The sequence below is a fragment of the Leopardus geoffroyi genome, chromosome C3, assembly GCF_018350155.1.
Source record: "Leopardus geoffroyi isolate Oge1 chromosome C3, O.geoffroyi_Oge1_pat1.0, whole genome shotgun sequence".
Lineage (NCBI taxonomy): Eukaryota > Metazoa > Chordata > Mammalia > Carnivora > Felidae > Leopardus > Leopardus geoffroyi.
In genome coordinates this window covers 18,958,932-18,975,206 of record NC_059338.1, presented here as the reverse complement: position 1 = coordinate 18,975,206, position 16,275 = coordinate 18,958,932, and the positions used below count along the sequence as shown (strand labels likewise).

Sequence of the window (16,275 nt, the reverse complement as noted above, 5' to 3'; positions counted from 1 at the left end):
AGCAAAAAGAAATACTCACTGAAAATGCATGGAACTATTTCCTCTATTAGAATGCATAGTCTGCTTTAAGAAAAAAAAACTGAAAGGAAAAGCAATCTTTTCTGAAACTTGTATCCCAAGGAATCATTAAGCTAATGGTATTGAAAAGGAAAAAAAATATTTAAAAAAAACCTGCCATACTGTTTTTTAGAAATAAGTATATACTCATGCTACTTAAGATTAGTTATATCCATTCCTCTCTGTCTCAGTCTCTCATCTCTCTCTTTCACCTTGTATCTCTAATATTTCTCTGATAAATTAAATGTTTTAAAAGTGAAAATTAAAGCAATATTGTTAATTGAGTTTTATTGGTTTATAAGACAGTTATCTATTGAAATGCTTTGAAGCCACTTATATAAATAATCATATATATAACACAAAAGAAAATGGGATTAAAATTGCTATGCCGAGGGGCGCCTGGGTGGCGCAGTCGGTTAAGCGTCCGACTTCAGCCAGGTCACGATCTCGCGGCCCATGAGTTCGAGCCCCGCGTCAGGCTCTGGGCTGATGGCTCAGAGCCTGGAGCCTGTTTCCGATTCTGTGTCTCCCTCTCTCTCTGCCCCTCCCCCGTTCATGCTCTGTCTCTCTCTGTCCCAAAAATAAATAAACGTTGAAAAAAAAAATTGCTATGCCGATTGATCTTAATAATGACCTTACTGGCAACTAAGTCAAAAGATAAATGTTAAGTTTTGGAATTTTATAAATTATATTGTTTGTTTCTTTCCTCTTCATAGCACTTTGGTAAGGTAGATAAGTGTCCACTGTTTGACAAACACGTACTGAGTTACCTAGAACAATGCAAAGACCCAAGACCTTCCTTAAAAGAACACACAGGTGACTAATAAATACAGACGTTTAAACTGGTAATAAGTTTACTGTGGTTTAGAGCCTCATTACTCAAGTGTGGTTCATGGTTCAACAGCCAGCGCCACCTTGGAGTTTGTTTGAACTGCAGAGTCTCAGATTCCATCTCAGATTAATGAATCAGAATCTACATGTTAACAAGATCTGTGGGTGATTTATATGCGCATTAAGTTTGAACAGCACTGTTTAGAGTATCTATATAAATTTAAAGTGTTCTTAACTCTTCCAGAAGTCTCACTTCTGAAAATTAATCTTACCAAAATAATAACAGGAGTCTATAACTATATATGTAACAAAAATGTTCATTATAACATAGTTTGTAAACAACTCCAACATAGAGGGGACTTCATTGCATTTCACTCAGGGTCGATTCAGTTTCATCTGACATGGGAACTATTTATTTCTAGTTCTTCTTTCATGTCATTGTTCTATAGAGAATATTATGATCTGGGTAATTTTGTTTAGAATTTTCTCAGATGTTGTAGGGGATAACTGTTAATAATCATAAAGTCAGTTGCTCTCATTTGGAGTGTTTTGCAAAACACATTATGTTTCTTTGTTGAAGCTCTATAAGACCAGTTATTTCCTTTCCGTAATATCTTGCAGATGCCAATTGGTGTTAAGCCAACAAGTCTGTTTTTACTTCTTTTATATATTTGGCTCTGCTTCTTGTCAGAAGCCTAGTTTTCTCAGATTGATGTTTTTTAATATCTATTTGTTTCTGAACCACTGTTTTTTTTTTTTTTCAAGAACACTACATTAGTAGAAAGATATCATCAGGATGTTTACCTTTTAACATGTTAAACTAAGAAAGAATGCTCATTGGTAGTGAGCAAAATATTATCATATTTTAGCACAAGAAATAATGTAATCTCTCATTACCAAAAAGTAGGATAACGTTTTTCAGTTAAAATGTTACATCAAAAGTAAAACCTACAATTACATTAAGCTGTGTTTGCACTGATTATTCCTAAGAGAAATATTTTTATAGCAGTTCTTTATAAGTAAACCTGACAAAAAGCAAAACAGACATTCACAATCAGATCTTCCAGTGTAAGGAAATTGAATGACCAGGCAGACATCTGCCATAAGTTTAAAGTTGTGTGTGTGCGTGTTTGTGTATGTGTTTGAACAGAATGTTATATGTTATCGGTTGGTACACTAACCCAAAAGCGGAACAATGATAACATAAAATACAGTCAACATATAAGAGTTATTGTCATCATATTAAAGAAATAAGACACAAAATAAACAAACGAACAACCCTCAGTGGACTTTAACTATAATAGCTGTGTCTCCCTAATATGCTTTGATTGTGGATCCTCCATGATTCTGCTCTGGTTGTCTCTTGATTCCAAGAATCAAGTTGAAGAAGGTTCTCTTTGGAACACGCTGTCCTCCTGGCAGAGACAAAAAGCTAAAGAGTTTGTGTAACTTTGCAATGCTTCTCAAACACTTGTACTAGATCATGACCTACTGGCTCTTCTGTATTCTACTGACCAGAGTGTTATCCTTTCCAATTCCAGTTTAAAGGGAATCACCCATGAACTGTTTATAGTTCTTCTTTACAATGGATTTATATGTATATATATATATATATATATATATATATATATATATATATGAGAATGCAGATTGAGAAAATCCAAGGAAAATATAATAGGGCAAAAGTTCTTTAATATTTCTCTTCTTCATGGACATAACATAGATGATTTGAAAATCAGGACAGAAAAATACATTATTGTGAGGTCCATTGCATATCAAATGTACCTCATCACCTCTTACGAGCCAATCATAGGATGACATTAAGGTCATGATTGTTTTTTGTTATTGTTTTATTGTCTTCTGTTTTGCATTCTCCCTAAAAGCATTTTTCAATATGTGCTCTTAATGTCCATGAATGACCACACTATTTTAGTTGTAAAAGACACAGCTGCATGATTTCTGTGTGAAATGATCACATCTTTTTATATCCACAGTCATTAATCCTTTTCACTTTCTAACAAACTCAGAATGTTGAATCATTTTCAGAATCACATTTAGTTTTTACAAAATGTGTGGATGCCCTTTGGTACTCATGTCATGCTTATGAGCTACAGCTGGCTTAAAAAAATATGAATAAAAATGGCATACGAACACAAATTTTACTTGATTGAATAATATCTCAGTTTTCAAATCTGAATATTGTGTTATTTATGTAGAATTTGGATGAACTTTTATAATCAAACACTTAAGAAAAAGTTACAATTAAAATCCAAAATGCATTCTTCCTTAAGACTGACTGTGAAAGTTTCAAAGAACGTAAAGACCATAAGCATCCTCAAAACATGGTAGTTATATATAACCTAAAAAGACCAGATCTCTTAGAGGAAAGAAATAGGCCTATTTTCAATATAGATTGAGTAGCTTTGTTAAAATATCTTAGATATTTAACAATCCATGATTTATAACACTTGAAATTTAGCATAAACTACCCAGCTTACATCGCAATGTTGTCTGTTGTTAACTAAGGGTTTAAAACAAGGTATTCATGAGAGAACAATTAGGGTAATTTAAACTGCCTCTCATGCTTCACTGCAGGGAAAGCGTCTGCATACGTGGATTAATGTTCAACTGTAGACAAGAACTATGGGCAGCTTCTGAATGGATTCCCTTTATCCAATTGTTAGAAAGAATAACCAACTGCTATCTCTAATAATCCCATATATCTTGATTATAAGATCCAGTAGAAACCAGTTTTGACTAAGTCCAGGTTCCCGTGGTGAAATACAATATGTATGAAATGCTAACTTATAAAAATTTAAATCTTCTTATTTGCTGTTACGCCCTAACCAAAAAAAAAAAAAAAAGAAAGAAAAAAGAAAATAGAGGAAACCAACATTTATTATACACCTTAGATGTGTTCTGCCAGAGTCTATGGAGGAATTATATTGCTTAGTCTTTTCAAACAGGTGAGAGTAAGCTATTGCCTGTCTTTTAGAAATGGGAAGGCTAAGGGCATGTATAACTTAACCAAAGACCCATAGTCATCAAGTTAGGGGCCTATGGGCTGTCAGGATTTACCTTCCTATACAGCTGACTCCAAAACTCATGTTTTCCTTTCTCATATTATATCATAATTCCTTCAAATTAATAACAACAAAGATTGAACTGTAAAACTAGTAATAAAAGTATATTAATATTTACAATATTTTTCCTTTGATTGTCTCTGTGCACTATAATATATATTTACTCTCAGGATAGAAGGAGGAAAACACATTGACCTGTACCTTACAAGCAAATGTAGACACTTTGGAAAACAAAGGAAATATTTTTTTTTTAATCTCCAGTAGATAATGAATGGAAACTACTGTTACTCATGTTTTTCTATGGGCCATCGTTTTTCTATGCACATCTTTGATTGCTTGAACTTATATTAGTATTTGTTATCATTCATATTGTAACATAGGACCACTCTCAAATAGTAATCCTTAGTTTTTGTTACGTGTCATTTTCTAAATTATCATGAGGCACTCTAACATCTGCAAAATATTCTTTTTTTTAAGTTTATTTATTTATTTTGAGAGAGAGGGAGAGAGAGAGAATCCCAAGCAGGCTCTGAGCTGTCAGGAACCTGACACTGGGATGGAACCCACAAACCACGGGATCATGACCTGAGCTGAAGTCAACAGTTGGACACCTAACCAACAGAGCCACCCAGGCACCTCTCTGCAAAATATTTTTAAATCAAGTATTTTAATTTGCTTTTAAAATATGTTTATGCTACTCCTCTTTTTTTGCATGAGATATGACTCAACTGAGGGCCTACGAAGGAATTAATAAAATTCCTACTAAGGAGTTTTCATCAGAAGAGTGAAGACATATAGAGGGATACAGTATTTAAAGGACTATTTTGAGAGATATTTACTTTCTATGTGTGGATACAGATTGTAGGACCAGGGTTCGTGGATATGTAAAATAAGTAGAAATAGAGGCTTCTGTCCATCACAAATATGACAATGCAGCTAAAATTACTAGAAATGTGCAGATATGGAATGAGTTATTTTATTTTAAGTTTAAGAAATTGGGTGAATAAAAGAGAATAATACCTTGTCAACAACTGTCAAATTCTTACTGCAGTCTAGTCGTATTCTAAAACTTTTATGGATGTTATCTGTTTCATGCCTATAGCTCCTCTTAGTAGAAGGAATACTATACTCAAGTTCCATGAGAGGAAATTGAGTCAAGTTATACAATTCAAGGTCATTCAGTTACTAAATATAAGCCAGTATTAAAGCTCAAATCTGTTTGGCACTAGCAGTTGGCATAGTTACATTAAAACTATAACAATTAATTCTATATTTTTCTTCCTTCCAGTACCTCATAATTCAGTGAAAGAGTCCATTCTAGTGGTCTAATTATCTCCTCTGCTCAATGATGTATACTTTTTCAATTCATGTTGGACAGCTCCAGTAATAAGAAAAGTCACTACTATACAAAAAGAGACCGTGAGGATGACTCTCCTTATGTATTTAAAAGGCTTTCTTGAATCTCCAGAAGGCAAAACTAATTTCTAATAAATCAACTGAACCAACATTTTAATGTATCACTGAATTGAAGAAAAATTAGATATTATTTCAAAGAATAGATAGTTACGCTTCTTTCCATCTACAGGAATCTGTAGAAAACACTGTAAATGCAAGGAGGCTAAACTTGGATATTTCGGTGTAGTTTCTAAATTAAATCACTTGAGAACTGCCAAATCATCCACAATTTTGTTTTAGTCATAATATTAAATTCATAAAACTTACTTATGTGAATAAATGTTTTAAGTCATTTTCACTTTTTTTTTTCTTTTCTGTTTTTAATGTCTATTTATTTTTGAGAGAGAGAGAGAACGAGAGACAGAGAGCATGTGTACAGGGAAGGAGCAGAGAAAGAGGGAGACAGAGAATCCCAAGCAGGCTCCCACACTGTCAGTGCAGAGCCCAATGCCAGACAACCCACAAACCGGGAGATCATGAATGGAGCCCAAATCAAGTCAGAGGCTGAAGCAACTGAGTCACCCAGGCGCCCCTCTCACTTCTTCCTTGTGGCTGCAGTGTATTCTACTTTGTAGATGCAACATAGTTTATTCTTACTGATGAGGTCTCTGGGTTGCTACAAATATTTCAAATAAAGCCACAGTAAGAAGCTTTCTGCATATCTTAACCAGTGTTTTTTGGGATAGATTTTAAAAGTAGACTTGCTGAGTCAATCATTGCTAACTATTGCCAGATTTCTCTTTGGTTACATCATTTTGCATTACCATCAGCAATATATCAGAGGGCATGTTTCCTTCCAGTTTGCCAACATCTTTGGCAAGGATGCCAAACTTTCGGATTTGGGCAAATTCCGTAATTGTAAAGTGCTATATCAATATATTTTGAATTTGCATTTCTTGTACTATTTTAATCTATATCTCCGGTATTTTCTGCTTTACTAAAAGTGTTGTCATTAAAACAACTTGACAAGTTTCAGTCTTTAGTACTCACTATGCAGTGTTTTTCTTTTTCTCACTTATTAATATTTGGTCCGAATTCTACAATATCTGATATCAAGATTGTTAACTTTGTTTTCTTTTAATTTACATTTACCAAGATCTCTGTCATTTTGTTTTTAACCTTACTTCGTAAGACCTGCCTCTTGCTGTATTAGTCTATTTGGGCTGCAATAAAACACCACAGACTGGGTGGCTTAAAAACAGCAGAAATTTATTGCTCACTCTTCTGGAACCTGGAAGTCCAAGGTCAAAGCACCATCATGTTAGGTTAGAGCCCTTTTCAGTATTGCACAGTCTTGTATTTTCATATGGTGGAAGGGGCAAGGGAACTGTCTTGGAACTTCTTTTATAAAGGCACTAATTCCATTGATATGGGCTCTGATCTAAACACCTCCTCAAGCACCACCTCTTAATCCCTTCATCTTTGGGGGCTAAGATTTCACATATACATTCTGAGGGGAATAAACATTCAGACCATAGCACTTGCATCTGTGATACACCCTCATTATGAGTTCTCAGACTACCACAGAACTGTTTTTTCTACATCCATGTACAGTATGTTGTTTGTTTTGGTATTCTCTCTCAAAGTTGGCACATAGGTGATTTTTTTTTCTATGATTCACTGGTCTTTCTGAGATACATTCACTCAAATTTCCACACTAGTTAATCCTCTTTTTCTGGGGGTAAGTAGTCAGTGGAGACTTTTTATTTGCTTGTTTAGTAATTTACATATATATTCACTTTTCTCCTCCAGATGTTCTCACCTGAAAGCCATTTATCATGCACATGACCTAATGCTGTTCATAATTGGACCCACTCATTCATATTTTTGAGAGTTTTTTGTTTTTTTTTTTGTTTTTTTGTTTTTTTGTTTTTTTTCAGCTGCTGTAGTTAGGCTGCTTGATTTCTACTCTGCCTGTTAGGATCCAAATACAAACTGAGAATGTGACCTTTCAGAAATAACACTGTTAATACTTTATTTCTGATATCAGTTGACCTGATCTCTTGTGGATAAATATAAGCTGTTACTTAGAATTGAATAGTCTCCGAGGATGTGTCATTTTAAAATTAATATTATTTTATTTATTTGGTATTTTCTAAAACTGGGTTGTCACTTTCTAAGCCGGCATAATGCCCCCTAAACAGTGGGTTACTGAAAGAATAAGAGGAAGCCTCAATTCTGACAATTGTGTGTTAGATGAATATCCAAGAATATGGAAATCTGTAGATAGCAAGTCCTTAAAGTTAAACTTAAATAACATTGATATTCTTATAAACATTTGAACATTGAAAATTGCAACTTAATTATATTATACCTTAAATTTCACCTTTGAAAATCCATTGGCACTACTTAAATCTTCCATTGAGGTTAGTGATTTCCATAGAGCTTATTAACACATAATATTTGTATATAATGCCACATGTCAGGAACCTCTGAATTTAATACATATATTTACATAACTATATTTGTATATAGTAAAACCTTCATTTGCGACCATAATTCATTCTGGAAACATGATTTTAAATCAAAGTACTTGTAGATCAAAGTGAATTTCCCCATAAGAAATAATGGAAAACAGATGATTCATCCCACAACCCCCCAAAATTCATATAAAATGATTATAATATTGTAACATAATACAAAATAATACAGAAAATACAAAGTAAAGAAATATAAAGAAATTTACTTATAAAGAAAAATAAACAAACTAACTTGAACTTACCTTTGAAAACCTTCGTGGATAGTGTGAGGGAGACAAGAGAGAGGAGGATTATTGTGTAGGACAACTTTCACTATCACCAACAGATGTTGACTACAGTACAGTATTAAACTCTTGACATATACTGTATTTAATGCAGCTGGCAAAAGGGCAGAAGACAGAGGAAAGGGTCTATATCTGCAAGCAGCCTGACCTAGAATGAAGCAAAGCATTCCTAAGCTTACTCTTTTCTGGAAAAGCAAAGGACTATCCATAGGTGCTTTGAAGGGACAAAAAATACACTAGTGCCTGTTGTGGGAATCTTCTAACGTTCTGAAAAATCACTGATTTCTGCCAAACACCATGGCCTGAGACTGAATATCATCCAAGTATGGGAGACGATCACCCACAATCCCTCAGTGAGCAAACGAGAGAGAGAGAGAGAGAGAGAGAGAGCACGCACAGAACCATTGTCCCCATTGTGATCATGTGATGTTTGGCATCACTTACTCCTTGTACTCCAAGACATCACTCATTTATCAAGTTAAAAATGATAAAAATGTTTGCTCATCTTGCGTGACACTCACATAACAAGCTACGTGCAATCCAAAGTATTACTGTGCATGTTTTCTCTGCACTTTAAACATGGCTAAGGACACCTGTCTGTCTCAGTTAGTGGAGCATGTGACTCTTGATCTTGATATTGTAAATTTGAGCCCCACGTTGGGTATAAAGATTACTAAAATATTAAAACCTTTAAAAAATGGCTAGTGTTTAGTAATATGCTTGGTCATGTTTCCATTAGACATGCTGATCTACAGTAAAGATTTCTGAATAAATGCAACTTTGTATCATGCACCACACTTAAGTTCATATTACATATTTTCCATTCTTAATTTGCTTTTGTGCCACAGGGGTTTTAGGTAAGCTAAACTATATGAAAGTCAAAAAATCCAGAGAAATCGTCCCACGAAAGCTAGTTTTTCACCATTTACTAGTCAGTATTTACAGCCTTCAATACCTCAAGTACCTTTCTAGGTACCAGGTGAGCGACACAAAAGTAAAACTTGCCCTTTTGTTACTTATCAGTCTTTTGTTTCATTATGTCTGTAATCTACACTTCCTCACCTGCAGATAAATGAAAAATTGATTTTAAGTGGAAAATTGAATAATTTTAAATATTATTAATGCAGGAGAGGAGTCACTCACAATTTTTGTGGACAAGCGGAAGTTGAGCAAAAGATCTGAAGGAAGTGATTCCAGCACCAATAGCTCTTTGGTCACTCTGGAGACGCTACATCAACTAGCCGCTTCCTATTTCATTGACAGGGACAGCACCCTTCGGAGACTTCACCACATTCAAATTGCATCCACTGCCATAAAGGTATGACTGACTTTACCCTAAAATGATATCATACCATTATTATTCCTAGGTCTAAAATGCATCTTTTTATCTTTGCATGTCTCACTGATGTAAAAATTACATTATAAAAAACAGTTTAACATTTTCATTTGTCATAAGTTTGGAAACGTATTTCAATGAAATGGTGTTTATCTCAGTGTAATTTTTTCACTTGATAATTGGGTCAAGGTTTTTCATACCCTAATGTTAATTGAAATGCACTGGATACACAGACTCCCTTACAATGTGTATGTGGATGAAACTTTTTAAAATAATATTAATTTATTTTGCAAATATTCATATTTTACAGTACGTAGTTAAAAACATTCTGAGAACATTTTGTGTCAGTGACACAAAAGTCATCAAGCAGCTTGGTTTAAGGAATATTCCCCCCCAATATTTTAAAAATACATTTAAGAAGTACAAGTATTTGGAAAGAAGTTCCTAGAAGTCAAGACATAGCACAATCTGGAATTATTGTGTAAATTCCATGAATTCACTAGAATTTTTTGCCTCCGACTATACTACGGATGACTTTATCAAAACTGAGAGAAAGTGAGAATAAGACCCCTTTAATTTTATTTATTTACTTATGTATTTATTTATTTATTTACTTACTTATTTATAAATTAATGTTTATTTATTTTTGAGAGAGAGAGTCAGAGCATGAGCGGGGGAGGGGCAGAGAGAGAGGAAGATACAGAATCCGAAGCGGGCTCCAGGCTCTAGCTGTCAGCACAAAGCCTGACATAGGGCCCAAACTCACGAAACATAAGATCATGACCTGAGCTGAAGTTGGACACTTAACCGACTGAGTCACCCAAGCACCCCAAGAGGTCCCTTTAATTAAAAAAGAGAGACACAGAGGGAGAGAGATACAGACAGGCAGACAGATGGTGATTTCAAAAACATTAGATTTTTTGACATATTTCTCTGGCAATTTTAAATCAGCATGTTGTTGTGTTTGTTCAATGGCCACTTCAAAACAAACAACCCATTGCAATGTGATAAGGTCATCCTAGACTAAGTTAACAAGAGCAAAATACATTACAAAGAGCATTTCTTAGTGTTTCAGCTGTAACATTTCGTAATTAATGTAAAAATCTGTCATTAAATATATCATTTTGTTGCTTTATGATTTTAAAATTAATGTGTGAATTTGTTTTGTAAGTTAATTGAAAAACTAGTACTTCAGTATTTTGGGAATGCTATGGAAAATTTGCACCATGTATATATTGTTCAAGATATACAGGAGAGAATAAAATGTGATATAGAAATATATTTATCATATGGGTTGTCTTCAAGATCGCTAATAGATGAAGTTGGTTAAAAGAATTCTGTAGATGTAAATTACACAATTATAATTAGTCTACTTCTGACTGTAGGACTTATGTTGGATAATCAAGTATATAAATAGCATTTATGCTGTCTAGATAAAAATGTAGCCAACATGAATACAGATATTTTAGCTAATTTAAAAATATCGTAAGATAGGATACTGTTAGAGATATTTAGCTAGAGGTTTCTGAGGAAACAGAGACTTTCTCAGAAATCAATTTCAATGATATAAACAGTAACTTAAAGCGTATTTTCTAATAGAAGACATCATTATTGTAAGTATGTTTATTATATGGCTATTGATTTTTTTTCTCAGCACCAAGTAGAAATTTGCAATAGAGTTTTGTACTTTATTCAGCAAGAAATATTCATTCACATTTTGTGTCAAAACTTAACGGAGGGTCACTAGGGACTTGGACCAGGACATGGGTCTAGAGAGGCCTGGTCACAGGAATAGGATCTTGGGGACAAAAGGCATCTGCTTATCTCCGAGTAGTAAACTACCCAGATGTGCATATCCCCCCACGAAGACAGAGCTGGAGGGTACTGGCCTGCCATCATAGGACAGACACTTGCTGGTTGGCTGGAATTTCATTTAGTGAGACACCAGGGACTCCTAGCTGTTGGAGGAGCCCTGGACCCCATCAGGCAACAAGTCCAAATGGGAACTGACTGTTGTCAGTCTGTAGCTGCCACTTCAGGGTAGTTTACGGGGGGTGGCCCTCCTTCTTACTGGAGCCTGTGCAGGTGGTTGGTACTTGGCCCCAGCTCCACAGGTCTGGGGGGCCCAGCTGTCCCAGGCCTGATAAAGGGGTGTATACTCCGTCTGCATGTGGAGCAGTTCAGGGTGTTAGGGATTGGGGGAAAAAAAAGAAAAAAAAACTTATGGATATTTGTATGTACTTCTGTTCTCCCACAAGCAAGCAGAGCCTGTATCACAAAAATCAACATGTTTTAATCGTGTAAGTATTGCACACAGGCATTGTTTTTCCATTCTGTGATACAACTCGGAATGGGAAGTCTTCATGAAACTCATAATCTAGCTGTGTGGTAGAAAAGAGCTTTAGAGAAGTGACTATTTTTAAGTTTATTTATCTGTTTTGAGAGAGAGACAGGCAGAGAGAGGGAGAGGGGGAATCCCAAACAACCTCCATGCTGTCAGCACAGAGCCCAAAGAAAGCTTCGATCTCACAGGTTTGTGAGATCATGACCTAAACCGAAATCAAGAGTTGGTCACTTAACTGAGTGAGCCACCAGGGCGCCCTTAAAGAAGTGACTTTTTTAAATAAGTCACCTCAGAGAAGCTCTGAGGAAGAGGAAGGAGTAACCTGGAATGTGGGAGAGTGAACAGCCTCACCTTTAGAGCTACAGGGAATGCTGGAATGCTAATTATCCCTTAACCATGGGAGAGCCCTCCAGGGCACATAATGGGCATATTTAAAGTGTAAAGATGGAAAGGAGAAGTGGGGCTTTAGATCAGGGAGAGGAAGCAGAGAACAATATTGGAATGATACAGGGATGGATAGTAAAGAGAAGTAAACATATTTTGTGCTATAACAGAGGAAAAAAAGGAAATGAGGTATGTGCCAATGGCAACAGCATGGCTAAGAATATATAATCACAGAATTACATGGGGAGTGCAAGGGTGAGGTAGTTGGAAATGGGAAAAAGGTAGACTATCAGACTTTGCAGGATTTAATTAGGTCTGGATGGAGTTCTCTTCCGAGGCAGTAGTAATTTTAAGTGACTGGTGATTTTCTGGTACTGGGTCAGCTGCTGTCTGGGTTACTGTGAAAGCTCTAGGGGTGGTCTACAGCTTCCTGTCTCACATGCACACTTGTGTGTTCCTGTGCATTTTTCTGGAAAGAGTATCCTTTATTTTCATTAGTTATCGAGTGTGTCCCTACACAGATGAAAGGTGTCCCTCCTCAATTATAAGATTATAATTGCTTAGATGTAAGTTAACACAATAAAAAGGACTGGGGTTGGGGATGAGGCGGGAGGTGTAAGGGGAATCTAAAGGCATTCAACTACTGAAATTCTTCACACTTGAATACATAGTTCAATGCCAAGGGCTTTTGTAGTATATTTGGATCAAGAGCTGAGCTCCTTTACTAAATCCCTAAAGGTTTAATGCTCTGTTTATATATTTAAAATTTTCAACTAAGCGTAGTGAGATCCACAATTTCTTTGATAAGGCCAAGTGTCTTGTGTTTCAAGTGCCATGTAATAGGTGTTTAATTTCTTGAAAAAAATGTATGAAGTTGTTCATTGATTTACAGAATTTAGGAAACAGAGTATTGTTAAAAAATAACATCAAGTAAGATCATTATCAGATAATGGCAAAAATATAATTAAATCTGGAAAACTGTGCCTGCTTTTATCATGTTAATTCTTGCAAAAACACAAAAGAGTTGGACAAATAGTGTTAACTATGAGCCAATTTCTAGGAAATGGGATAGAATGATGCTGTTTTTATCTCTTACAACTATGAATATAAATGTAGGCTGCAGTTCATTAACACATCTGGAAATAAAAAAAGAGGCTCAAACACCTATGTAGCTTAATTTACTGCCATATTATTCCAATTAACAGCATTTATATAAACTATTATTTTCCATATTGTTTTTAATGCAATAACATGTCAAATACAATTTCTAGAATTGGCCATTATTTTCAGGCGATCCAATTCAATTGACTCAATTTATCTAAAAGATCACACCGACCTGTTCTTTAGGATTATTATGAAATAGTATAATAAATTTAATATTATTGTTACTGACAATGAAAATATATATTGGGAAACTTTAATCTATTACCTGATGTGGTGTGTGCATTTTCCAAAACTTCCTTAGTCCTCTAAATTTTAATTATTTTATTTTATTTTTAAGGATTTTTTAAAGTTTATTTTTGAGAGAGAGAGAGAGAGAGAGAGAGAGAGAGGAGAACATGAGCAGGGGAGGAGCAGAGAGAGAGGGAGAGAGAGAATCCCAAGTAGGCTCTGTGGTGTCATCACAGAGGCTATGTGGGGCTGGATCTCACGAAATGTGAGATGGTGACCTGAGTCGAAATCAAGAGTCGGAACCTTAACCCACTGAGCCACCCAGCCATCCCAGTAGCCTAAATTTTAAAAATCAGTTTACACACGGTGAGTAAGATTAAATTTTTTATTAAAGACTTAAAATTTTTTTTAATGTTTTATTTATTTTTGAGACAGAGGCAGCATGAGCAGGGGAGGGGCAGAGAGAGAGGGAGACACAGAATCCAAAGCAGGCTCTAGGCCCTGAGCTGTCAGCAGAGCCCGATGCGGGGCTCGAACTCACAAACCGCGAGATCATGACCTGAGCCAAAGTCAGACGCTTAACCAACTGAGCCATCCAAGCACCCCTAAGGACTTAAAAATCTTAAAAGAACTAAATTATTATTAATTTCTCAAAATAAGTACTGATTAATGTCTGGTATTTCTGGCATTTTTCTTGTACAGAGAAAAAGAACACATTTTATTATTTTATTTTAGAGAGCACAAGAAAGTGTCAGTGGGGAAGAGGGGCAGAGGGAGAGAGAGAGAGAGAGAGAGAGAGAGAGAGAGAGAGAATTTCAAGCAGGTCTCACACTCATCTTGAAGTGTAGCATGGGGCTTGATCCCCTGACCATCGGATCATGACCTGAGCTGAAATCAAGATCAGACACTCAACAGACTGAACCATCCAGGAGTCCCATCAGATAGATTTTTAAAATTATAGTGTTTAGAAATGTTTTCTAAAAAATTTAGGAAGAAACACAAATAATATGTTAAAGTTACCTTAAAGGTTAATATGCCAATTAAAAAATGCATCCATAAATGATGTCTTAGTGCCGCTTGGCTTATTTAAGAGTGATGCAGGTGATTTTGAGAAGAGGCTCCAGAACTTTGTATCTACATTTCTGTAATTATAAAAATCCATTAAATTAAAATTTGAAAAGCTATTTTTATAATATTAGGCCTGATAATACTTGTCCCAGAAGTTTTTCTGCTATGTAAATTATTTTCTCTGTGAGATAAAAATCAGTAAAACCTCACAATTAATTTTTAAATGTTACTTTTATATGTTCAAAAAAGCTTAAAGAATTTAAGTGCACAAAATTTACCTGCAAGCCATTCTTAATAATTGGAGGATTAATTTCATATATTAGGTTCATTTTCAGAAAGGATTCTCTTAACAAACTCTTTTGGGATTTTAAAAGAATGTTTTAACTTACACACAAATTTAAGCATCTGGGTACAATGCAAGTACATTTAACAAATTTGACAATTTTTTTCAAATTGAGAAAAAGTGTGTCTACATTTTCTTGTGTATACATATTTCCTTGCCCACAATATTTTTTATCCTAAAGGAGTAATATTTTATTCCAGAAGATTAATATATAAATATAGTATCATGATTAAATTCATAAAAAAACAATCTCAGAATAATTAAGGTTAATATTTTTAAATATTTAGAAAATTCATATATTTTTTAGAACTTTCATACATTTTAATGTTTATTTATTTATTTTGAGAGAGAATGGGGGAGGGGCATAGAGAGACAGAGAGGGAGAATCCCAAGCAAGCTCTGTGTCATAAGCGCAGAGCCTGATGAAGGGCTGGATCTCACAAACCATGAGACATGACCTGAGCCAAGGTAGAGTTGGATGCTTAACCCACTGAGCCATGCAGGCACCTGTCGACGTTCATATTCTTGATAATAATTTTCCACTTTTTGTTGTAGGCATTCATTTCCTTGTGCTGAGTTTTCTCTATTTTGACAAAAGTCCTAATTTTCTAGAGAGCAAAAGCAGAATATGTTTTTATTTTTGTTCCATTTTTAATCAAAATAGCTTATATATAGTAGCTACCAAATGGTAAATTAGAAAAATAAAATCAAACTTTACTGTTTAGGTTAAATTCTTTTTATTTTTTAAAATTTAATTCCAGTATCATTAACATGCAGTGTTATATTGGTTTCAGGTGTACAATATATGATTCAGTAATTCTGTATTCTAAATCATAATTATACAAATCTGAAAAAAATTTAAAACTTCTATTTGTGATATTTTTCTGCATCTGTTTCATTCTACTGCACTTTTTAGCTGTGTTCCTAGTGTTAGCTGTTGTTTCTTGTGTCAGAATCTATAGTCCTAAGTCTATAATATTGATTTGTTTTCTGCTCCTTATAACATCTCAATTGTCATATTGTCTCCAGTCAAGACCTGCTTTGTATTTATATTCTTGTCATAAACTATTTATAATTATATTTTCTGTGCTATCTCAGAATGCTGACTAAATTATCTCTTCCATTTACAAAAAATATTTAAAGTGAAAAAGCCTGAAAAATATTATCAAGAAATGTATTTAATATTAAGTAAAATTAAAAATATCTAAGTAGGGGTGC

General features: G+C 34.6%; 1 protein-coding gene across 3 annotated transcripts in view; it reads left to right on the top strand.

Moving 5' to 3' along the window:
* Positions 1-16,275, top strand: part of BRINP3 (BMP/retinoic acid inducible neural specific 3) — a 413,695-nt gene that overhangs the window by 213,145 nt on the left and 184,275 nt on the right. For all 3 annotated transcript variants that reach the window (XM_045455783.1, XM_045455784.1, XM_045455785.1), the window contains exon 4: positions 9,318-9,508. In XM_045455783.1, the coding sequence (XP_045311739.1) occupies positions 9,318-9,508 (191 nt within the window). The remainder of the gene's footprint in view (positions 1-9,317; positions 9,509-16,275) is intronic.